The sequence below is a fragment of the Hyperolius riggenbachi genome, chromosome 2, assembly GCF_040937935.1.
Source record: "Hyperolius riggenbachi isolate aHypRig1 chromosome 2, aHypRig1.pri, whole genome shotgun sequence".
Classification (NCBI taxonomy): Eukaryota; Metazoa; Chordata; class Amphibia; order Anura; family Hyperoliidae; genus Hyperolius; species Hyperolius riggenbachi.
Genome location: NC_090647.1, coordinates 464,492,965 through 464,517,644, shown reverse-complemented (window position 1 = coordinate 464,517,644; position 24,680 = coordinate 464,492,965). Strand labels below are relative to the sequence as shown.

Genomic DNA, 24,680 nt, shown 5'->3' with positions numbered 1-24,680 from the left:
CCTTTAAGAAAACCATTTTAGGTTTGGAAGAACATTTACAGGACACTTAAAAAAAATGTCAATATCCCATTTAGGGATTGTATGGTATAATACGTACCTGTAAACATAATTGGCGTCGTAGAGGCTACAGAGAATACTACCAAGCCCGAGATATTGGATAGGAATCCCAACTCTGCCACCCAGCCGTCTGCCAGAAATAACTGGAAGAGGCGCAAGCCTGCAAGACTGCTAAGGTAAGTCAGGTGCTCAGCTGCTGATCCATAGCCAATCAGAAACGAGTCCCAGCAGAGAGGAAAGCTGAGCTCATAAATTACCATGAGGTCCTTGGCGCCCATGTGAACCGTCACAACTAAGAGAAGGGCAAGACCGTACAAGCAAAGCTTTCTTTGTCGTCTGTTCTCTCCAGGCAAGGCAAAGAGCTGATAGACTCTCTTATAGTTCTTGGGAGTAATCAAGCTAGCTGGCTTCTTGTCTTTTACGGATTCCCTGACGCAGAAGTAAACATAGAAAGCTGCGAAGACATTAACTGCTAGTGCAAGCCAGAATGGGTTAATATAACCTTGGCTTTTCCGCCAATATCCACCAATGATGCTGGCTACCATGCCAGCTATACCTAGACATGCTTCCAATACGGCAACGCGGAAGGTACGCGACTCTCGATCCGTGATATCAGCTATGTATGCAAAACTTCCAGCAAGAACTGTGTTAAAGTCTCCAGTGATGCCAGAGAGTATGCGTCCAATTAATAAATAGCCAACGTGAAGATCCAAGTACATAACCAGAAGGTATACAGCCACTTGCAAAGACAACCCGATGAAAGGAAGAATGAGTATTGGGCGCCGCCCTGCATGGTCGCTCCATGGACCCAGGAGTGTCACTGAGAAAAGGCCCACAAGTAATCCACTGAGGTTCAGGTAAAGACTCCAATGCGAAGTTTGCTTTTCCACTTCCTGTAAGAGAGGGAGATTGAATTAAAAATTGAATATCAGAGAACACCTTTTATGACAACTCTTTCTAATTAAGACAGCTAATCAAGTACGTCAGTGTTAATCTAGTGATGAATGGGCAGATACGACCAAGAGACAAATCTTTCTCTAATTGAATCGGATAAGAGAAAGATCTGTCAGCTGCCCATACACCACAGGCCGATTTATGTTCAATTTCATGCTGAAATTGATCGATCCGCCGCCCAGACACTGTCCCCCTAATGTAACTGTCCTGTGTAAAAGGATACATTACCTGTCCGCGGCCTCCGCTTGTCTCTCCACTACCTTAGAGATATCTCTTCTGCATACATGCGCGCCCCACGTGGTTTCCTAGTAAGGGCTCGTGTGTGACATCAGATAATGTATCCTTTACATGGGGCACATTTAGATTGGCAGCGTCGGGGGTTTTGTCGCCGGGAAATTGCATGCAGTTACCGCCGCACACCCGATCAAGCAACATCTTGCTGCATGCACAATCAAGAAAGAATTTTCAGCCTGAAATTGGTCGCACTGTCGGTAGGGCATGCACTTGGCGGCATGGTTTTTCATCCAATTCGATAATCGAATTGGATGGTCGATCGGCTGCCAAGTCGCCTGGTATATGGACACCTTTAGCTTTGAAGCGGATCCGAGATGAATTTTTATTCATTGCATAATTGTGTTCCTTACATATAGTTTATAGGGCATTCCTCAAGCCAAATACTTTTTTGTTTTGTTTTAATACTCTAATTCCCTAAACAAGCCTCGCCCACAGCTTCTCCAAAACGCCAAAGCACTCAGACCCATGTAGCAAGGGGTTATGGGAGCTCAGTCTGGGCAGTAGGAGGAGGTTACTAGCCAGAGATTTCAGAGGCAGAGCGGAGGGGGGAGTGAATTTTTCACGGGCTGAGGGGTGGAGATGCAGTTGCAGATTTACCTGTGTAATAAGGACAAACAGAACATGGCCGCTCTCATTGTATCACAGGAATAAATCATAAACTATTGAAGCTGTATGCAGCCAGATTTTCTGTGTAAACTATCTAAACTTTAGATAAGATATATAGACAAGTTACTTGTTATAGTTAGTTTTTCATCTCGGATCCGCTTTAACCATTCCTAACTGTGCAGAAACAGCAAGCTAAGAAGGTACATTCAAGTTCTGATCAATTGAAAAAATAATCCGATGTTTTTTATACATCAAAAACTATTATGTAGCTCGAGAAGAAATAGCTCAGACCCCAACCATACTGGTGGCGACATTGGTTGATAATTTGGATTAAATCTACGCAAATATGTGTTTCAATCACTTAAAATTGCAGTGAGATTGATGGTGCATGGTTAGAAACAGTAAATCGATCTACAGTTAATCAAAAGCAGGCAAAATGATTCCACTGCAATTGACTAACATTTTCAATCCTGCTTGACCAACAGAATTTTGCTTTCCAGCTAATTTTTGACCACTTTATCAATGCAAAAGCCAAAGGAATATTAGACTCGCCCTAAATTTGATGTAACTATTAAATCTAAAAAGGTCAATTAAAGATAAAAACCAATAAGTGCTGTAGAGCTGACAACTGTTTCTGGGCTGCTCTTGCGCAGGGTCTCCTTTATCAAAGCGCAGTGAAGACAACAACAATTGTCTTTACTGCACTTTGATAACGGGGACCCTGTGCGACCCCGAAACCAGGGCTGTGGCTTCGGGACAAAAATCATCCGACTCCTCAGTTTATGAAACCTCCGACTCCAGGTACTCCTCGACTCCAACTCCACAGCCTTGCCCGAAACAGTTGTCAGCTCTACAGCAATGGCAAAACGGGTGGCATAAAAGCTAACTTACGTTATTTAGTGTGCTAACATGGTCATGGATTTTGCATGTGTGTTTCTACAAGATTATTCAAATTTTGCATGCGGTTTTTCCATATGCAGCATATGCAAATCCCATTATTTCATGCAAATTTTGATACAAAATTTCACAAAGACGCAGTGTCTGGAAAAAAAAAAAAAAAAAAAAAAAGCAGCATGCGATTACACACACGTGGAAAAATCATATAATATGGAAACTAGCCCATACACTTGCACAGCTGTGTGTTTTCCGGTGTGTAAAAATGCAAGGATTCGCATGATGTGGAAACACTGCCTATTCTCAAAGAATGGGAATTTTGCTTAGGATCTTTCATTCAGATTAGCATCAGGGGAGTGCAAAAATGACCCAACACTGACTGAGGACATGCCATTCCCCACTCATCAGGGATCTGACACAACAGAAGAATGGATCCCGATCCTAAAGGTGCCCATTAATGGTTACATTTTTCCACCAAATATGATCTTTCGATGCGATGTCGAAAATAATCAGAAGGTACCGTAATTCGAGATTGTTCACATTTACAGAACAATTCTTTCTTCAAATTCCATCATAAAATCAAACTTTTGGATCGATTTTATCATAATTAGCAATCAACCAAAGAATCATTTCTTATTGATTGCCTTCATAAACAGCAAATTTTCTATACCAGTGCTGTCAGACCCCATGGTGGAGGGCCGAAGGTTCTTGCTAGAGCCGCACACCCCCTCCTCCCCCCCTCAGGAAAAAAAAATGCAACTAAAGGACAATTAGATTGGCAGCACTTTCCACAAAATGCAATTTAAGATTTTGGTGAAGTTGCGTGGCGCGCAAAAAACCATGGTGGTTCCGTTGCGAGTGGACCAGAATGCGGGTGTGGCCACGGGTGGAGACAAATTTACATGAACTTAGCAATGTGGGACATAAGATTAGGCCAGTGGTGGCGAACCTTTTGGAGGCCGAGTGCCCAAACTGCAACCCAAAAGTCACGTATCTATCGCAAAGTGGCAACAGCAATTTAAACTAAATACAAACGTTTTAACTCATACATGAACATTACGGAAAATCCAAGTTGAAAATAAACTCTGAAGATAAAACAATTTCATCCATCATACTCCTGAAAAATGTATTTTTTTTTTTAGAACCTCCCAGTTTTATTTACCGTTTTAAAAAGCTAAAAAAGGTTTAATGCTATTGTCTCATGATGATGATTCAGCTTTTCCATAGTCTCGCAGTTCGCAATCATGAGGCCCCCAACAAGACAAATTCAGCAATCATGAGGCCCCCAACAAGACAAATTCAGCAATCATGAGGCCCCCAACAAATCATGAGGCTCCCAACAAGACAAAATCAGCAAACGTGATGCCCCCAACAAAGCATGAGGCCCCCAACACGACAAATTCAGCAGTCATGAGGCACATAAATAGAGAGCATATCACATAAATAGGCAGAATGCCCCTTTAATATGGTAGACACCTCTCACCTGGCTTCTGTATTCTCCTCTACTGGCTGCTGTGCCTGGCAATAGTGTTTTTGGCCAGATTGGTGATGATGTGTGGGCTGAAAGGCCTTGCGGTGCTGCTGTGGCCGGGCTGGCGGTGATGCTGTGGTGTGGCCGGATGAGGTAGTAACAGGTGTCCCCCCAGTTAGATAGATAGTGACAGGTGTCCCCCCCCCCCCCCCGTTAGATAGTGACAGGTGCCCCCCCCCCCCCCCAGTTAGATAGTGACAGGTGCCCCCCAGTTAGATCGTGACAGGTGCCCCCCCCCCAGTTAGATCATTACAATTGCATGAAAAGATCGCATTTGGTGAATAAGTTGTACCATTAATGGACACCAGACTGCAGGCATTGAAAGCGATACAGACAGGTTACTCAGATAAACCCAAGTAGCATGTACTCTGTGTAGAAAAGGGGAGAAGGGACGATGGAACAATGCACGATATGGCAGCTTCCAACAGGTGGCTAAGTGCAAGAACAATGGGCTCACTTATTGTTTATAGAGATCCATCATGGCAGATAAACACTGCATTCTCGGCCAAGTTTGTCCCAAACCACTGCCTCAGACATGTTCTGTCTTGACAGTTCATAGCTGCTTTCCAAAATTCTTAGAACAGTAGAAAGGCATTACCGTGCAGAGAACACACAGGCAGCTCCCCCACAGACTAAAAAGAAGGGAAAAACCACAAAGCCAAAAACTAGCTATAGAAAAACAGTTATAATACAGTGGGAAACATGCCTGTTATTTGGAAACTGTCACTTTAAAAAAAAAAAAATGCATGTGTGTTAAAGCTCACCTAACCTGAGACCCGGGTTGTTACGGTTATAAATCAGGAAGGGGCATTTTAAGGTTCAGCGTGGTGGTTTAAGGTTGTGTCAAGAAGGGAGGTTTTAAGGTTAGGTGTGTGTGTGTGTGTGTGTGTGTGTGTGTGTGTGTGTGTGTGTGTGTGTGTGTGTGTGTGTGTGTGTGTGTGTGTGTGTGTGTGTGTGTGTGTGTGTGTGTGTGTGTGTGTGTGTGTGTGTGTGTGTGTGTGTGTGTGTGTGTGTGTGTGTGTGTGTGTGTGTGTGTGTGTGTGTGTGTGTGTGTGTGTGTGTGTGTGTGTGTGTGTGTGTGTGTGTGTAAGTGTAAGAGTAAGGGTTACCTATTGTAAAATAATCGGTAAACATTTACCAGTATCTTACTATCAAAATTACCACTGGAAAGTAGCAAGATATCTGTAAATGTTACCGGTATTCTGCTGCTATCGGCTATTCACGGGTGCACAAATTTGCTGCCGCCCTTATTTTGCGTACGGGCACTGGTTGCTAGACAGCATGTAGAGGACATGGGCTGTAATGAAGATATTGCTTCAGCCATTAGCAGGTTCACTGTAACGCATTCAATTCAGAATTACAGGATAACTTGTGTTCTCTTCTGTTCACAGGCTATTTAGCCTTTGTACAGCATGCCATAGTTATCGGAGTTGAAGGAAAATAACCTGTTAAGTGTTTTAATTTGACTATTAAGTGGCTGAACGTCTGCAAGCTTTGCAAAATACAATCAGCATAAATTGTGATACAGTGAGTCATATGGCTGTGTGTTGATGAGCATTGCTCAATAAAAGAAAAGTCATGCTATAAAAGAATAAATCATCACACGTAATCATAGACAGTTTATACACACCTAAGTCAAGCCCTGTACAATAAGTCTATCAATCAACTGCAGCACACATTTTATATGGCTGTTGGTCCCATCAGTCATGAGATCTCTCCAGGAATAAATCACACCACTGTAGGGTCATTCCTTTGGATGGGAATAGTGGTGCGTAAAGACAAGTCACTGAAAGAGGCTGACTTAGGAAAAATAAGGATTGACCAGGAAATCCATTTTATTCAGTTTACTCAGTTTTGTCTCCAAGCGGGGTCGGCCCCACAACACTGAGCATGTAAACCTTGTTTTACAGCAAAAGTAGTTATCCTTTTTGGCAGGGCTGTGGAGTCGGTACAAAAATCATCCGACTCCTCAGTTTATGAAACTACCGACTCAGACTCCAACTCCAGGTACCCAAAATGGCTCCAACTCCACAGCCCTGCTGGACTTGGACTAACTGTCATTGGATACCGTGTCCATTTCCGAATCAGCTGTAGAACCCGTGCAGCTGAGATGCTGCACCCAGAATTGCTTCGCCGTGTCATGCACAGCTATAGGGATTTGGGCACGTGCTGCAGGATACTGAAACATGCCAGCCAGAATCACACCGCAATGCAATTCGGACAGCAGCCTATTGCCGAAATAGGCTGCATTTTCCTGCCCAGCTCGCCTGTGGGAAACAGCAGATTTGTCCCTAGTGAAAACAGGCTAGTTCACACTGTGAGCAATTTCACTCAGCTTGCCGATCCCCAGTGATCCGCTAAGCACTATTGCAGTGTCACTTTATGAGGGTGTTCTCAATGCAGCATTTCGATCAAATCAAAAACATGCTGCTTGTACCATATTTTAAGCGATTTTTCTTAAAAGAATGTGAAAAAAAAATTCCTTTAAAAACAGCTCTGAAAATTGCTTTGGAAAAATCGCAATCGCTAAGCACTTAGCGTTTACGATTGCTTGTTGTAGTGAAAACTAGGCCTTATAAAAAACTCAAAAACACAGCTGACTGACCCTCTGCTATGCAACTCCCATTTTCCATAGTGCAGTGATTAGTCCCACCTACAGGACTATCGGCTCCAGTTAGAACAGCAGGCAGCGGTGATTGGATGGTTTAGTTGATTGGCCGCAGGGCGTCTGGAAGCTGAAGCAAGTCCTGTTAAGCTGGAACCGCGGAGTGCACATGGTCGGAATCCCTGAATCCGCTCAGCAGCTAGTCGCAGAACTAAACTCTTGCCGCATTGTTCACACTGATTGGTAGGTATGTCACCTGCTGAGAGGACACGGGAACAGAGGCAACACAGGCGGACACTGGGACAGAAGAGAAGCCGAGGGGTGGCAAAGGAGGAAACAAGAGACGTGTGTGTGTGTGGGGGGGGGGGGAGGAGGATGCATAGGGACAGATGGTATATAGAAGACAGCAGCATCCACTTACAGTGGTGTGAAAAACTATTTGCCCCCTTCCTGATTTCTTATTCTTTTGCATGTTTGTCACACTTAAATGTTTCTGCTCATCAAAAACCGTTAACTATTAGTCAAAGATAACATACTTGAACACAAAATGCAGTTTTAAATGATGGTTTTTATTATTTAGTGAGGGAAAAAAAACCTCAAAACCTACATGGCCCTGTGTGAAAAAGTGATTGCCCCCCTTGTTAAAAAAAAATAACTTAACTGTGGTTTAGGACACCTGAGTTCAATTTCTGTAGTCACCCCCAGGCCTGATTACTGCCACACCTGTTTCAATCAAGAAATCACTTAAATAGGAGCTATCTGACACAGAGAAGTAGACCAAAAGCACCTCAAAAGCTAGACATCATGCCAAGATCCAAAGAAATTCAGGAACAAATGAGAACAAAGTACTGTAATTGAGATCTATCAGTCTGGTAAAGGTTATAAAGCCATTTCTAAAGCTTTGGGACTCCAGCGAACCACAGTGAGAGCCATTATCCACAAATGGCAAAAACATGGAACAGTGATGAACCTTCCCAGGAGTGGCTGGCTGACCAAAATTACCCCAAGAGCGCAGAGAAAACTCATCCGAGAGGCCACAAAAGGCCCCAGGACAACATCTAAAGAACTGCAGGCCTCACTTGCCTCAATTAAGGTCAGTGTTCACAACTCCACCATAAGAAAGAGACTGGGCGAAAATGGCCTGCATGGCAGATATCCAAGGCGCAAAGCACTTTTAAGCAAAAAGAACATTAAGGCTCATCTCAATTTTGCTAAAAAAAAAAACATCTCAATGATTGCCAAGACTTGTGGGAAAATACCTTGTGGAACGCCGAGACAAAAGTCGAACTTTTTGGAAGGTGCGTGTCCTGTTAAATCTGTCATAGAAGTAACACAGCATTTCAGCAAAAGAGCATCATACCAACAGTAAAATATGGTGGTGGTAGTGTGATGGTCTGGGTTTTTTTTGCTGCTTCAGGACCTGGAAGGCTTGCTGTGATAGATGGAACCATGAATTCTACTGTCTACCAATAAATCCTGAAGGAGAATGTCCGGCCATCTGTTCGTCAACTCAAGCTGAAGCGATCTTGGGTGCTGCAGCAGGACAATGACCCAAAAGACACCAGCAAATCCACCTCTGAATGGCTGAAGAAAAACAAAATGAAGACTTTGGAGTGGCCTAGTCAAAGCCCTGACCTGAATCTCCTATTGAGATGTTGTGGCATGACCTTAAAAAGGCAGTTCATGCTAGAAAACCCTCAAATAAAGCTGAATTACAACAATTCTGCAAAGATGAGTTGGCCAAAATTCCTCCAGAGCGCTGTAAAAGACTTGTTGCAAGTTATCGCAAACGCTTGATTGCAGTTATTGCTGCTAAGGGTAGCCCAACCCCAGTTATTAGATTCAGGGGGCAATTTCTTTTTCACACAGGGCCATGTAGGTTTTGAGTTTTTTTTCTTACTAAATAATAAAAACCATCATTTAAAACTGCATTTTGTGTTCAATTATGTTAACTTTGACTAATAGTTAACGGTTTTTGATGAGCAGAAACATAAGTGTGACAAACATGCAAAAGAATAAGAAATCAGGAAGGGGGCAAATAGTTTTTCACACCACTGTATATGGGGGGGGGGGAGACCTTTGGACTGTAAAAAAAAAAAAAAAGTGCGTCTTAAGGTCCCCCCCAAAAATATAATTAGATTATGGTAGAACAAAGACTGTAGCAGCGATACAATTTTTTTTCTGATCAACACAAATCTAGTTCGAATCAAGGATGATCATGACATATTGCTGTTGCATGGCATCAAAGTGCTCTCCATGAGCCCAGTGTTCTCCCCAGGCTCTTTTAGCCGGGTGCTCCACCCGGCTAGATTTGGTGACCACCCGGCTGTCATTGGCTCAGCTCCTCACCTCCTCCTATGCTGTAAACAGAGTTGTTCCGCATTTTCATCTCGCCCCACCCGGGTACTTTTTCATGCCACCCGGCTACTATTTCATGCCACCCGGCTGGCAACAAATTCTGGGGAGAACACTGGAGCCTATGTCTAATTCAAGGCTGCTCGGGTCCATGCTGGTTGCTTGCCAATATAAAACGATCTGGGTGCATTTTTAATTAAGTATAAATGATCCATCCCTCAGATATTACTACTTCTTACATGTCAGGTGCCTAACTCTAAAAACCTGCCACAGCCAATGCGTAACCATATCTGCCAATATTTTGGGTGCCCCCATAGGTGCTTACGATTAGCAGTAATCAAGAGTGTGCGCCGGGACCGCCTGCTATTTTATTGTGTGCCTCCTGCACCCAAATTTCCACTAATAGCCGCTGATTGCAGCTATTAACATAGGCGCCTTGGTCGCTGTCCTTTTTACCTGTTTCACATCAACCATAGTCACTGATCTGTATGTGTACCAGCATGCTTGGCTCAGCTAAGATGCAAGTTTCCTTCTATTGAGAGGGAGGTGGAAGCAGTCTTGCCAATGCAGCACAATACAAAAATGATTGCTCAAGAAAGACTATTTTGATCCTTCGCAATTCTGCTGAGCAGTACTGACCCCCATAGCTTGGGTCACATGCATACAGACATGCTATTATTTACATGACTGCAAATAAATCAGACAGCAATGTCTCATATCTGTATCTGTAAAGGGCTTAAACAGGGTTACCTCAAGCAATGACTATATGGAAACAACCAGGGCCCATTTCCACTAGAGCGATTGTGATTGCTGAATCGCAAAATCGCAAATCGCTAGTGATTTTTAAATCGCTAGAGTTGTTACTTTATCATAGAAATCACGAGAAGTATTTTCCACTACAGTGATTCGATTTGGAAATCGCTAATCGCAAATCGCAATCGCTTGCTGGAGCGATTTTTACAATGATAATGCAATGCAAATGAAAAATCGCAATCGCATAACAGAATTAATGAAAAATCGCAATCGCAATCACTGGCGTTTGTGATTTGTGATTGCAATTGCTAGTGGAAAAGGGCCCTAAAGGGCTTAAACAGGGTTACCTCAAGCAATGACTATATGGAAACAACCAGGGCCCATTTCCACTAGCGAATGGGAGCCAAAGGGATGTGATACGGCTACGCATCGCTCCTGTTCACATCACTTCTGCATCTCCCGAATAGGAGACGGGACGCGGCCGTGCGACTATCTGCAGCATGCTGCAGATTCTCAGATCGCTCCGTATAACCAGCACACAATGGAAACTGTTCCATTGCTGTGCATTGGTTTCAGTTGGTCCAGGTAGCCGCATCGCACCGTGTGCAATGGAAACGGGCCCTTAGTGATTACCAGAACCATACAGATGAAAGCCACAACTGCAGTGCATGCACAACGCAAGTCCACTAGCGATTAACACAAGCAGCCAGTCAATTACGTGTGTCATAGGGTGCCCATACATCATCAGACGATGCATGGGTAGATCGACCAAGAGACAGATGTCTGTCTGTTGGCTGCCCATACACCGCAGGCCGATTCCCGATCAATAGCATGTTGGAATCAGCCTTGTGGTGCCACATTCACTGTCTCGCCAGCCCAACGCTGCCCCCCCCCCCACTATTCAATGTGCCCCTCGATGCTCAGTACACTACACATTACCTGTCCGCTGCTGCCTCCAGGCAGAGTCCTGCATCCATACACACGCCCCACATGGTTAGAGTAACATGGGTGCATGGGTGACGTCCCACACGCCCATATGTACGCTGGCAACCACGTGGGACCCAGCCTGGAGCAAGTGGCAGACACAGACAGGTAATGCATAGTGCAGTGGGCCCCGGGGAAAGTGGATTGGGGACACATTGAGCATTAGGGGAGACCGCATTGGGAGTTTCGTTGCTTGTACCGACATCACTCGCCGATACCGCTGAGCACCTGACCGACCACGATGGCCCAAAATCTTGCAGCATGTCCAACAGATTTATGCAACCAGTTTCAGCCCAAATTGGTTGCATCGTCGATCAGGCATGCACTTGGCAGCTACGATTTTCATCGGATTCGATAATCCAATTTCTTTAGATTGTAAGCTCGCAAGGGCAGGGCTCTCATCCTTTTGTGTCATGGACTGTTATTAATTTAATTGCTTGCACACTGTTAGACATTTATACACTTTAGTCATCATGTTAAATCAAATTGTAATCAGCAGTGCTGTATTTTGTATCTGTGTTCATATTTGATGTATATCATTGTCTGTATCGTTATGTATCCCTTGTTTGTTTTCTTACATTGTACAGCGCCACGGAATATGTTGGTGCTTTATAAATAAATAATAATAATAATAATAATGGTCAATTGACCAAGTCACATGATGTATGGTCACCTATAGTCTTCCTCAGTAAGCCAAATAGAACAGTGCTTGACCGAATGGAGTCACAATTTCATGCTTGCAATATCATGCTCCGTGTCTGGCTAAATTGAAACCAGCAGTAGCACATAGTGCTAAGTGTATGGCTCCCCTCTTTGCAACATCATAATCCTCTACACTGCTGGGCAAAACTTCAGGACAGCATATCGCACAAGGCTCATCCACATCAGAGACAGAGTACGACATGTACAGTGTATGTCACTCAGGCAGGCAGTGCGGGAACTACTCAGGAGTCTCTTGCGATCCACCTGTGGATCACTATCTATGCAATGGGCACCCCTGTCCTATTACTGTGGTCTCCTTTCACAACCCAGTTTTGAGAGTACCTTTCCTTTATTATACATACACACCTCTCATTGGTTAAAGGGGAACTGAAGAGAGAGGTATATGGAGGCTGTCATGTTTATTTCCTTTTAATCAATACCAGTTGCCTGGCAGCCCTGCTGGTCTATTTCTCTGCAGTAGTATCTAATTAAAAGCAGAAACAAGCATGCAGGTAGTCTTGTCAGATCAGACTTATAAGTCTGAACCACTGAAACACCTGATCTGCTGCATGCTTGTTCAGGGGCTATGGCTAATAGTATTAGAGGCAGAGGATCAGCAGGGCTGCCAGGCAACTGGTATTGTCTAAAAGGAAATAAACATGATAGCCTCCATTTACCTCTCTCTTCAGTTCCCCTTTAAAAAAATACTACACCATATTGGTGCTTCTGGTGTTCTCTCTTTTCTTCCCGAGTTCATGGAGCTCATACTCAGACATACCACGTGGTTCTCTAGTATGTTTACTGTCACCAAACTACAGCTTTAAGCAAATCTGAACAGAAAATAAACTGAAGATAATTGTATGCGTAGTAGCAGATGTACAGTATATGGGGGTTTTCTGGTCTCATTTTCCACTTACAGGGGTTCAATTTGATCTCTGAAATGCGCACAGCCGTCATGTCAGTGCAGAGGTAGAAAAGTGGGAATACCACTCAAACCCCAAGGGATATCATTCAAGGCAGTGCACGATCAGATATGGCAAGTCCCAATGCTAAATGTAAGAGTGAAGATACACACATTGACCAACGAAACTTCATTTTTGGACGTAGCCGGCGTGAGAAATGGGACACATAGCCAACATGTTTCGGACAAGCTAGTCCTTACTCATAGCTTATGTCACTGTGATGTAAAATCTGGTTCAGTGAGATAACAAAAAATGATAAGCTTTGATGTCTTTAGCACTCCGGTGTTATCAGGGATTATTTGCTTAGCAAGATAAAAGATACCGTATGTTTCTGTTTACTTTTCAGGAGAGCCATGGCTGCATTTATTTGCATTATTTGCATCCACACCTTGGAACACCCAAACATGGTGGATTACGGGAGAAGCACACAAGCCTGGGGAGGTAAATCAAAGGCAATCCCACTGAAATGATCCTGAGGGCTGGTTTATATGAGCATTAAATGGTGGTCGCTGTCCATTCAAATTAACGGACAGTGCTTTTTAAATGTCGAAACTGTTACCCATTGCTTGTGCAAATGCCAATCATCTTGTTTAGTCATAGACGCAGCTACAGAGTCCCCATGCGACGCAATGATCGAACAAAGTGCAGCTGAAGGTTGCCAAAATACTAACCTGCTCGCTAGCCGATCTGAACCAGCCCTAAGGGCTCATACACACAAGCCAACCTATCCTTATCTTTAGTTCACCGAGCATTTTATGAATGTCAATTGATTAAGGCTGTAACCACATGGAAAACTAAAATGACCGACTGGTGAGGTAAATAAATGCCTCATGAATGTTAGTTCACAAAGAAAAGATGAGAAGTTCCGTATTTTACCATCAGCCTGGAGCTGTTGGTAAGATAACAGCCATTCGGAAAGTTATAGAAGGAAGGAAGCCAAGCAGAGAAAGGGAGAAAATGAATGAAATTACTGTAATCAGGAAAGTTAAGAATAACAGGTTTCTATTATTATGTAGTAGTAATTAAAAATGGTTAATATACTAATTGTTTTGAGCCGATACAAATGTTAATTTTATTCACATTGGACTTGCACTTTGCTTGCAGATCACCTCCCAAGTGCATTGTTTACATCTGTTCTCCCCTCTAATGACCCATTTATCACCCCCTGTCACCGCTACCAATCAGATCAGACCCTAATCCGCCCCTTGCAGGCACACAATTACCCGCCCACACCCTCAGATCACCTCGCCAGTGCATTGCTTGCATCTATTCTCCCCTCTAATCACCCCCTGTCACTGCTACCCATCAGATCAGACCCTAATCTGCCCCTTGCGGGCACCCAAACACCCGCCCACACCCTCAGACTCCCCTGATCACCTCGCCAGTGCATTGCTTGCATCTATTCCCCCCTCTAATCACACGCTGAGACACCCATCAATCACCGCCTGTCACCCCCTAGCAAACCTACCCATCAGATCAAGCCCTAATGGTCTCCTGATCATTTGGCCAAACCCTCAGATCCCCCTCAAACCCCCTTCCGATCACCTCCCCAGTGCATTGATTGCATCTATTATCCCCTCTAATCACCCCGAGACACCCATCAATCACCTCCTGTCACCCCCTATAGCAAAGAGGTAAAAGAGGGAATTTCTTATCAGTGACGGTCACACTGAAGTCACTTCCTGTCTTAGTCAGGACTGAGTCAGCCACTTACATACCTGATATTTAACTCTTTCAGGCAGAGAAAAAAACAAAAAAAAAGGAACACAGCATAGTTATTTGTGTGCTAGGCACTGTACATACACGTCTATCTCATGTCACATGTCACTTTGGGTATCCTTTAAAGAGACTCCGTAACAAAAATTGCATCCTGTTTTTTATCATCCTACAAGTTCCAAAAGCTATTCTAATGTGTTCTGGCTTACTGCAGCACTTTCTGCTATCACAGTCTCTGTAATAAATCAATGTATCTTTCCCCTGTCAGACTTGTCAGCCTGTGTCTGGAAGGCTGCCAAGTTCTTCAGTGTTGTGGTTCTGCTATGAACTCCCCCTTCCAGGCCCCTCTATGCACACTGCCTGTGTATTATTTAGATAAGAGCAGCTTCTCTCTTATCTTTTACAAGCTGGATAAATCATCCTCTGAGCTGGCTGGGCTTTCACATACTGAGGAAATTCAGACAAGGGCAAAGCTGTTTGCAGGAGGAAACAGCCTGACACTTCAGTGGAAGATAACTGCAGGGGGAAAGAAACACACAAATGATCTCTTGAGATTCAAAAGGAAGGGTGTATACAGCCTGCTTGTGTATGGATGTATTTTCTATGTGTGGACATACTGTACATCAACCTATTTCCTGTTTTGGTGGCCATTTTGTTTGTTTATAAACAAACTTTTTAAAACTGTTTTTAACCACTTTTAATGCGGCGAGGAGTGGCGAAATTGTGACAGAGGGTAATAGGAGATGTCCCCTAACGCACTGGTATGTTTACTTTTGTGCGATTTTAACAATACAGATTCTCTTTAAGTGGTTAAAGTAGTCTTCAAGGGACCTAGCCAAGTAGTTGTAGGCATACATTGTATAAGTATACAGACTCATTTGCTGGGACCTGAGGACTGAGTTTACTATATCCAGAGGTTAACTATATCAGAATTTAATGAGACGTATTACCGCATGCTTGAATTTTTTTTTTTCCTGTAGAAGGTAAATCACCGAAAATGAAATTTTTACCAAACAGTTAAGGTAGCCATACATCTAGCAATTCTAATTCAATCAACTTCAGTATGGTTGATTGAAAATCGATCAACTAGTGACCCACACACAAGTGATATCCTATGCAATTCACCTTCACTAATCAATCTGATTGATGTGGAGTCTCCATGTTCTGAATGCAAAAATTGATTCAGAGTCAATCGAATGATATATAAACAGTAGCGGATTCTTGAGCAATTGACCGATATCTTGCATCCTGCTGTACCAACTAAGCTGGTCGATTCAACAGGATATCAGCCACTTTTTATCATTTGGGCACACTGGAACACACTCAATCCTCTCTCGACTCTATAAAATGATTGAATTGAATGGTCAATCGTGCCGCAAAATGGTTAGATGTATGGCCACCTTGAGGGACCGTTTCCAATAGTGTGGAAACCCGGGCCGAATTCGCAGAGTTTCCCCACAGGCAAATCGCTCGGGGGAAACTCTGCCAAAGGAAACAATGATGCTGCCGGCCTGATCGCTTAACTTAGCGATTTGGCCGGCATTGCCATCAGTTTCCAGGCGGGAGGCTACGAATCCCATAGTAGAGCATGGCACTGCTTATGGAATTCGTCAGCGTTCCCGCAGACCATGAAGTGCCGCCGCGCACCTCTCAGCCACGCGCGGCACTAGTGGAAACGGGCTCTTAGTGCAGAGTTCCCCAACCCTGTCCTCAAGGCCCACCAACAGTGCATGTTTTGCAGAAAGCCACAATCATGCACAGGTGAGGTAATCAGTGTCTCAGCAGAGCTGATTACTTCCGTGGATTTCCACAAAACATGCACTGTCGGTGGGCCTTGAGGACAGGGTTGGGGAACTCTGCCTTAGTGTATAAGGACCTAGAAATGTATAAGGACCTAGATTTGATCTCTGCCAAAACCAGAGGTTATAGTTTGCATGTTAACCTTGTGTTTCCTTCAAACTCCCCAAAATCATAATCAGTTATCCTAAAGCAGTATTTCTATTACTACAGCATGTACCCCTGACACAAATGAGTATTTCATACCTATTATTATTATTATTATACCTGTGCAAATGCTTTAGGAACATTTCTTTATGGTCTTATTGGACTTAAATTTCTATTAGTATATAAAGAAATCATTTTTTAATATGTATACTAAGCTCATGCTCATCCCCTGAGGAACACTGTTGTGGAAAATCTAGGTCTTAAGGTCCATACCCATGACACGATTCCATCGACTTTTTTCTGCAAAGGACAACCTTTGTTCACGAGAAATTATCATTTTCATATTGTAACATTGTTTAACTAAAATTAGTCAAATAATTTGGTTAAAAAAAAAAATTAAATGATATTTAGCAAGGCGATCATGTGATGGATCATTGGACAATCTTTAAGATCCCCATTGACCTCCGCACACATTTTACAGTGATCGTTTAAATGAAAGTTTGTGCCACTGTTACTGCGAACATGAAGATAAATCAGGGAACAATCATTGGCTGCCAATGATCCCCCATCCATGGTCACGTGGGTACTTTTACAGTACCCACACATCAGTCGATTTTGCAGGCTGATCGACATTTCAATCCAATAATTTTATCGTATCGAAAGAGAATCTATAACACAACACAGCCACTCGATCGATCTTTCGATCGAATTTCTGTTTAAAACCGTCAAAAGGATCGATTGGGCATATTGGAAAATCTCTGTTGCAAAGGCTAGATTGCAAGTTTAGTGGTAACAGCATTCCATTTCAACCACTGTCCCTCCAAGTGTATGTGTGTCCCTCCCGTGCCTGTGTGCAGCGCTGAAGGCTCACCAGCCCGCTGCCCAGGGCTTTGGAGTCGGAGTTGGAGTTGAGGAGTAATTTTGGGTACCCGGAGATTTCATAAACTGAAGAGTCGGAGTCGGGAGTTGGATGATTTTGCACAAAATCCACAGCCCTGGTAAGTATTAGACTAAGGAGTCGGAGTCTGAGCCATTTTGGGTACACGGAGTCGGTGGTTTCATAAACTGAGGAGTCGGAAGATTTTTGTACCGACTCCACAGCCCTACTCTTCCCTCCTCCGTTGTCACTGCGAGTGCTGCACCACATGACAATGGCGCATGTAGTGACGTCAGACATTGTAGGAGGCAAGCCGGCATAACAGATGAACCTTCAACACTGCACACGGCCCCGGACACACACACACACACACACACACACACACACACACACACACACACGGTTGGTGAGGGGGGTGGGGGGGGGGGGGGGGAAGGGCAGCGGGACAATTTCCAATAGATTTCAGCAATTGGTGTGCAGAGTGGGCAGGCAATAGATCCCTCTCTGATCAGATTCAACCAGAGAGGGATTGATCTAATGGTTGATCTGGAGGAAGTTCGACTAATAAATGGGCACCTTTAAAGTGAATGTTTACCGTTTAAAAAAAGAAAAAAAAAAAAAAAGTCAGATACTCACCTAAGGAGAGGGAAGGCTCGGTCCTAATGAGCCTTCCCTCTCCTCTCCTGCTGCCCGGTCCCGCGCAGGATCCCCCGTGGCAGTATTCGACCACTTCGGTCAAATACTACCACTTCCGCATGCCGAAGGGAGCTTTCGGAAGCTTTCGGGAGCGCTCGGGCTCCCGATGACGCGGACGCTCCATACTATGCATGCGCGAGCGCCCTCTATGACGCGCTCGCGCGTACGTCGTATGGAGTGGCCCGTCTTCGGAAGCCCGAGTGCTCTCGAAGACCTCCGAAGTCCCTGCGGCGGCGGACGCGAACGGGGGAGCCAGCGCAGCACCGAGGGCACCGGGAGAGGAGAGGGAAGGCTCATTAGGACCGAGCCTTCCCTCTCCTTAGGTGAGTATCTGAAAATCATCAGGTCATACTTGCCTCCTGTGTAGTCTACTGCTCAATCTCTTTCTCCTCTCCTGAGGCCCATTTGCCCACTGTGATCATTGGATTTTTCCATCCTCCATTTTAAAAATGTCCATGACCTCCTAACAGATTCCTGGTCAGCACGCTGTTAAACTGTAATATCACCCACTTGAGCCATAGGGAAACATGGACATTACCTTGCACATTCAGTTGTAACTGACAGCTGCTGACATATAACTGACAGCAACTGATATATTTCAGTTCTAACAAAATACTATCAGAACCGGAAGGGATCACAGTAAGAAGAAAATGGTGAGCTTCTGAGAGGAACTGACGGTGAGGTAAGTATGTAATATTCATGTTACGTCATGTGTTTATTTTAAATAATTTTCCTCGCTTTAGGTTCCCTTTAAGGCTAGCTCACACAGACCGCAATTGCGCTACGGTCATTAGATGCAAAGCGCCAGTGCCGGGTTACCATATGAGGGTGTTCTAGCAACATTCCGATTTTTAAATCAAAAACTTACTGCTTGTACCATTATTCAGAGTGATTTTGCTTAACACATGCCGGCGTTTTCCGTCGGGTTTAATTACCAGCTACCGCCGCTGATTGCGTCGCACCGCAGATACCCGACGACACGCCGCAGGCTCCTGCACGCGTTGTCTAATGTGAAAGAGCCCTTACAGAGTATATGGTAAAGACTAAATATGGATAATGAGATGCAAATAATTCTGGTTTTCATGCATATCCTATGTAGCTTGCAATTGGGCCAATCAAAATCAACAGGAAGTGCATTTTATTGGTTCTATTCCAAGCTGCAAACAATTTTCATAGAAATTACACGCAATCCAGAAATATTTGACTCCCATTGTCCATTCTTAGCAATGATACAAGACCATGATCCCCTTTCCCCTAACATCAATGGCACAGTGCAAAGAACTGCATACTATGCTGGCGCTGTCAATACACAAATCCTAGAAAATATTCAGCGCCAGTGTTCCATGTAGGCCAAAATCAGTGTCACAGCTATAGGGAATGTGACGGCCATAGGGAATGTGAAGGCCATAGGGAATGTGAAGGCCATAGGGAATGTGAAGGCCATAGGGCAGGGGTCTCAAACTCGCGGCCCGCGGGCCATTTGCGGCCCTCGATACAATATTTTGTTGCCCTCGCCGGCAAAAGCTTCCTTATATTTCGCTTCAGTGCTCCCAAGTAATCCGCCGCATCCCCGCTGCTAAACGAGGGCTGCAGAGCCCCCAAATCACCCGGGGAGCAATCCGCCGGCATTTCCTGGAAGGGGCAGAGCTTTCAGCTTCAGCTCTGCCCCTCCTGACGTCAATCGCCGCCTCTCCCTGCCCCTCTCTGTGAAGGAAGAGTGAGAGGGGCGAGCAGAGGCGGCGATGCGTCGCGATTGTGAAATTCCTTATGCGGCCCATCCTCATCCTGACTTTGCCTCCTGCGGCCCCCCAGGTAAATTGAGTTTGAGACCCCTGCCATAGGGAATGTGAAGGCCATAGGGAATGTGAAGGCTGCGACTGCACCAGGGTCCCTAGACCTGAGAGGCTAGTCTTCCTCAATTCAATACATTAACTTTTTATTAGTGCTGTAATAATAAAGATTACTTCTATTTGTACTGTAAATAGCAAAAGTGGCCATACATCTCAAACACTGCTATTCCAGCGCAGGAGACTTTGGCGCAGCCGGCGCCACCATAGGCCATAATAGGAATTACGGCTGTAGCAGTGCACAAGGAGTAACTTCAGCGCCGTAAGAAGACAGAGCAGAAGTTACTTTTAAAACACTATAATTCGGCCTCCAGCAACTGCTGGAAGCCAAGTTATTTAATTCCCCACTATCCATGGTGGCCTGGAGGGGGAATAGTATTTAACGCGGCCGGGAACTTGTGCAGCAGCAGGATCAGCCATATACCGGCTGTATCCTGCACCCAAGGCTCCCGCGCTGATTCCTCTGGTACGCAAAAGTGCCCATACATCTTAAGATTTGGGGGCCGACCAACCATCCGGTTCGATGATTATCAAATCGGGTGAAAATCAGTGCAGCCAAAACCATGCACGATCGTCGATGCGACCAATTTGGTCACATGAATCGATCAAACAAGCTGGAAAATCTTGGGCCAACATGCTCAATCCAGTGCACGGCAGTAACAGTGTGCGATAATCGCAAATGACAAACACCCCTGCCCACGCCCCCCAAATGTACTGTACCCCTGATGTGTGCTTGCATTAATACTTTACTTGTCTGGTGTCCGCACCCTTCTTCTGGATATCAAAAGAGGAGTGCAGACACAGAGGCGGACGCCTGACAGGTAAAGTAATAATGCAGGGGCACTGGTGGAGGGGGGGAAATGGGGGTTGTAGTAGTAAACTAAATCAATACTATTTGCCCAATCACGCCTTGTGCTGTAGAGGGTGTTGCGACTGAAGAACTGTTCCCTACCCTCAACGAGACTAGCTCCTCAAGAGGTGCCTAGTTTATTACCTTTTCAGGGGCCCCAGTTCACCTTACGCCATCTCTGAAATGCACACTACTGCTAGGTATACACAATGCAATTTTCTGTCAGCTTGACAGGTTGAAACAATTTCTGACATGTCTGATCTGCTCACGATCAATAAAGGTGGCCATACATCAGGCGACTTGTCAGCCGATCAACCATCCAATTCGATTATTATAAATCAGAAGAAAATCTGTGCAGCCAAGTGCATGCCAATCGATCGACAGTGCAACAGATTTCTGGCTGAAACTGGTTGCATTAATTGGTTGGACATTCTGCAAGATGCAACGAGCAATGAAAGCGACTGTCCGGTGTACTCTACATGAGCGGTACCCAGTGCTATATACATTACCTGTCCGTGGCCGCTGCTGGTCTGCCGCTGGCCCTGGGCGCACTCCTTGCTCCATACACGTGCCGCACTTAGTTGCCATGGTAACGAGGCACGTATGTGACGTTACGCACACGTGTACACCGACAGCCACGTGGGGCACGTGTATGGCGCAAGGAGCGCGCCCAGGGCCAGCGGCAGACAAAAGGGCGGCCACGGACAGGTAATGTATACAGCACTGGGCTCCGCTCTCTACACACATTACAAATTGGGGGGACAGTGGGGGATCACATCACGTTTGTCACGATATCAATCGCCGTAACTGCCAAGCACGCAATCAATCGAGGCAGCCCGACATCTTGCAGCATGACCGACAAATTAATGCGACCAATTTTGGCCCAAAATTGGTTGCATTGTCCACCGGGCATGCACTTGGCAGCACCGATTTTCCTCCAATTAGTCGCCTGGTGTATGGCCACCTTAACAGTACTTATCTATTTAGTGCAGTAGTGGTCTGAAAATCAATCGCATTATCTACTGGGAACAGATCAAACAGGTCAGAAACGATCTTCTCGACTCATCTATTTGATGGAAAATTGCATCGTGTATACCCAGCACAACATGCTGGAAGCAGTGTCCATGTGGACAGACAGGCAGCTGGGAATACAGGTTAGCAGCCAGCAGCCCCAACAGACAGACAGGGCCTCCTCCTCACCTTCTCTAGGGCGCTGGAGATGTTGGTGCAGCCCTCCGTCTTGCTCCCGTTGTAGCCGATGTCAGCACTGAGCCTCCCCCACAGGTACTGAGTGGTGAGCGGGCCCTGCAGCGCCACACCGAACATCGCCAGGAACAGCACCGGCTCCACCGTCATCCGGCTGGTATAGCAGCGCCGGGGCTCCGGCTTCTCCGCCATCTCCTGGCCGAGCTCCGAGCCCACCACCTCGGACATGTCGCTCTCACACATACCGCTGCCAGCGAGAAGGGCATCAGGCGAGGAGCTCTGCCGTCCGCACTGCGATCGCAGGCGGGATAGAGGGAAGGAGATGAGGAGAAGACCGCCCCGGACACGCCACATCCCTCCCCATCCATCTCATCCCTCCCTCCCTATATCACCACCAGCCGAGGACCTGTCAGTGCAGCTGCTGTGTCACTGCTTGCTTGCGACACTACATTTCACCTTGCAGTGAATCAGAAAGTTATTAATAATAGTAATGCATTGGTTGCAACACCATACATTTATTTGCCAGTTTCTATTTTATTAGAAATAGTTCTTGCTTAGAAAGATTACTTTTGAGAACTTTTCTGGTTTCCTAAACCCATTAGAGCAGAAATACAGTGGAGGAAATAATTATTTGACCCCCTCACTGATTTTGTAAGTTTGTCCAATGACAAAGAAATGAAAAGTCTCAGAACAGTATTATTTCAATGGTAGGTTTATTTTAACAGTGGCAGATAGCACATCAAAAGGAAAATCGAAAAAATAACCTTAAATAAAAGATAGCAACTGATTTGCATTTCATTGAGTGAAATAAGTTTTTGAACCCCTACCAACCATTAAGAGTTCTGGCTCCCACAGAGGGCTCTATTCATAAAAAAGTTGTTGCGAGAAAACTCCTGGAGGGAAAATACCGCAGCGGTATTTTACACTTCTGGGTGGTCATTCAAAGAAATCTTGAAAGCTGCGATGCAAGAGCGGAGATCTCCCGCTGAAAGCTGGCGGTAAGCTGTCGGAAGGCATGCGGAAACACTTCAGCCGGCAGAGTCCCTCCGTGCACTGCTCTCTCTGGGAGGTCTGTCCCATTCACTTGTATGTAATCCGCAAAATCAGAGGAAGCGGTATTTCCCGTCCACATACCGCTTCCTCTAATCTTTATGAATGGCCATTTTGTTACTTTTTTCTAGATAAATCTAGAAAAACACTGGAGAAGGCGGAAATTTCTCGCTCTGCAGGGGGATTGTAGATTTTCATGCGGGAACAGCGTTTATGAATGCCCACTTTGCTAAATGGACGTGAAAATCCGCTGTTTTGAGCGGAAAACTTGCGGTAAGGTTTTATGAATAGAGCCCAGAGTGGTTAGACACTTCTACTCAATTAGTCACCCTCATTAAGGACACCTGTCTTAACTAGTCACCTGTATAAAAGACACCTGTCCACAGAATCAATCAATCAAGCAGACTCCAAACTCTCCAACATGGGAAAGACCAAAGAGCTGTCCAAGGATGTCAGAGACAAAATTGTAGACCTGCACAAGGCTGGAATGGGCTACAAAACCATTAGCAAGAAGCTGGGAGAGAAGGTGACAACTGTTGGTGCGATTGTTCGAAAATGGAAGGAGCACAAAATGACCATCAATCGACCTCGCTCTGGGGCTCCACGCAAGATCTCACCTCGTGGGGTGTCAATGGTTCTGAGAAAGGTGAAAAAGCATCCTAGAACTACACGGGAGGAGTTAGTGAATGACCTCAAATTAGCAGGGACCACAGTCACCAAGAAAACCATTGGAAACACATTACACCGCAATGGATTAAAATCCTGCAGGGCTCGCAAGGTCCCCCTGCTTAAAGAGACACTGAAGCGAAAAAATATATATGATATAATGAATTGGTTGTGTACTATGAATAATTGCTAGAAGATTAGCAGCAAAGAAAATATTCTCATATTTTTATTTTCAGGTATATAGTGTTTTTTCTAACATTGCATCATTCTCTAATATGTGCAGATTACACAACACCTTAGCATTCAAAATGATTCTTTCAGAGCAGTCTGAACTAATGACCTCTCCTCTGGCAGAGAAAAAGTAAATAGTTAACTAACAGTTGAGATAATAAAAGTCAGAAAACAGCCCTCTCCAAGACTTTGAAAGTGGTGAGTTTAATGGCTTTTTTGTATAGAGACAACAACTGGAGTTTCTTAACTCTTCCTGTACTGGAAACAATTAGACTGATGTATCTGATCTTAATGTTTTATTTCTTAGCTGTACTACACATACAAATCATAATATCATAATTTTTTTTTCGCTTCAGTGTCTCTTTAAGAAGGCACATGTGCAGGCCCGTCTGAAGTTTGCCAATGAACACCTGAATGATTCTGTGAGTGACTGGGAGAAGGTGCTGTGGTCTGATGAGACCAAAATAGAGCTCTTTGGCATTAACTCAACTCGATGTGTTTGGAGGAAGAAAAATGCTGCCTATGACCCCCAAAACACCGTCCCCACCGTCAAGCATGGGGGTGGAAACATTTTGCTTTAGGGGTGTTTTTCTGCTAAGGGCACAGGACAACTTAATCGCATTAACAGGAAAATGGACGGAGCCATGTATCGTGAAATCCTGAACGACAACCTCCTTCCCTCTGCCAGGAAACTGAAAATGGGTCGTGGATGGGTGTTCCAGCACGACAATGACCCAAAACATACAGCAAAGGCAACAAAGGAGTGGCTCAAGAAGAAGCACATTAAGGTCATGGAGTGGCCTAGTCAGTCTCCGGACCTTAATCCAATAGAAAACCTATGGAGGGAGCTCAAGCTCAGAGTTGCACAGAGACAGCCTCGAAACCTTAAGGATTTAGAGA

At 44.9% G+C, this 24,680-nt stretch overlaps 1 protein-coding gene across 1 annotated transcript in view; it reads right to left on the bottom strand.

Annotated features, from left to right (window-relative positions):
- Positions 1-22,205, bottom strand: part of SLC46A1 (solute carrier family 46 member 1) — a 48,837-nt gene extending 26,632 nt beyond the window's left edge. Inside the window, exons 1-2 of the mRNA XM_068265919.1 lie at positions 21,828-22,205; positions 98-950 (exon numbers count right to left, since the gene is read on the bottom strand). Coding sequence (XP_068122020.1) covers positions 98-950; positions 21,828-22,187 — 1,213 coding nt within the window. The 5' untranslated portion in view covers positions 22,188-22,205. The remainder of the gene's footprint in view (positions 1-97; positions 951-21,827) is intronic.
- Positions 22,206-24,680: the final 2,475 nt, after the last annotated feature.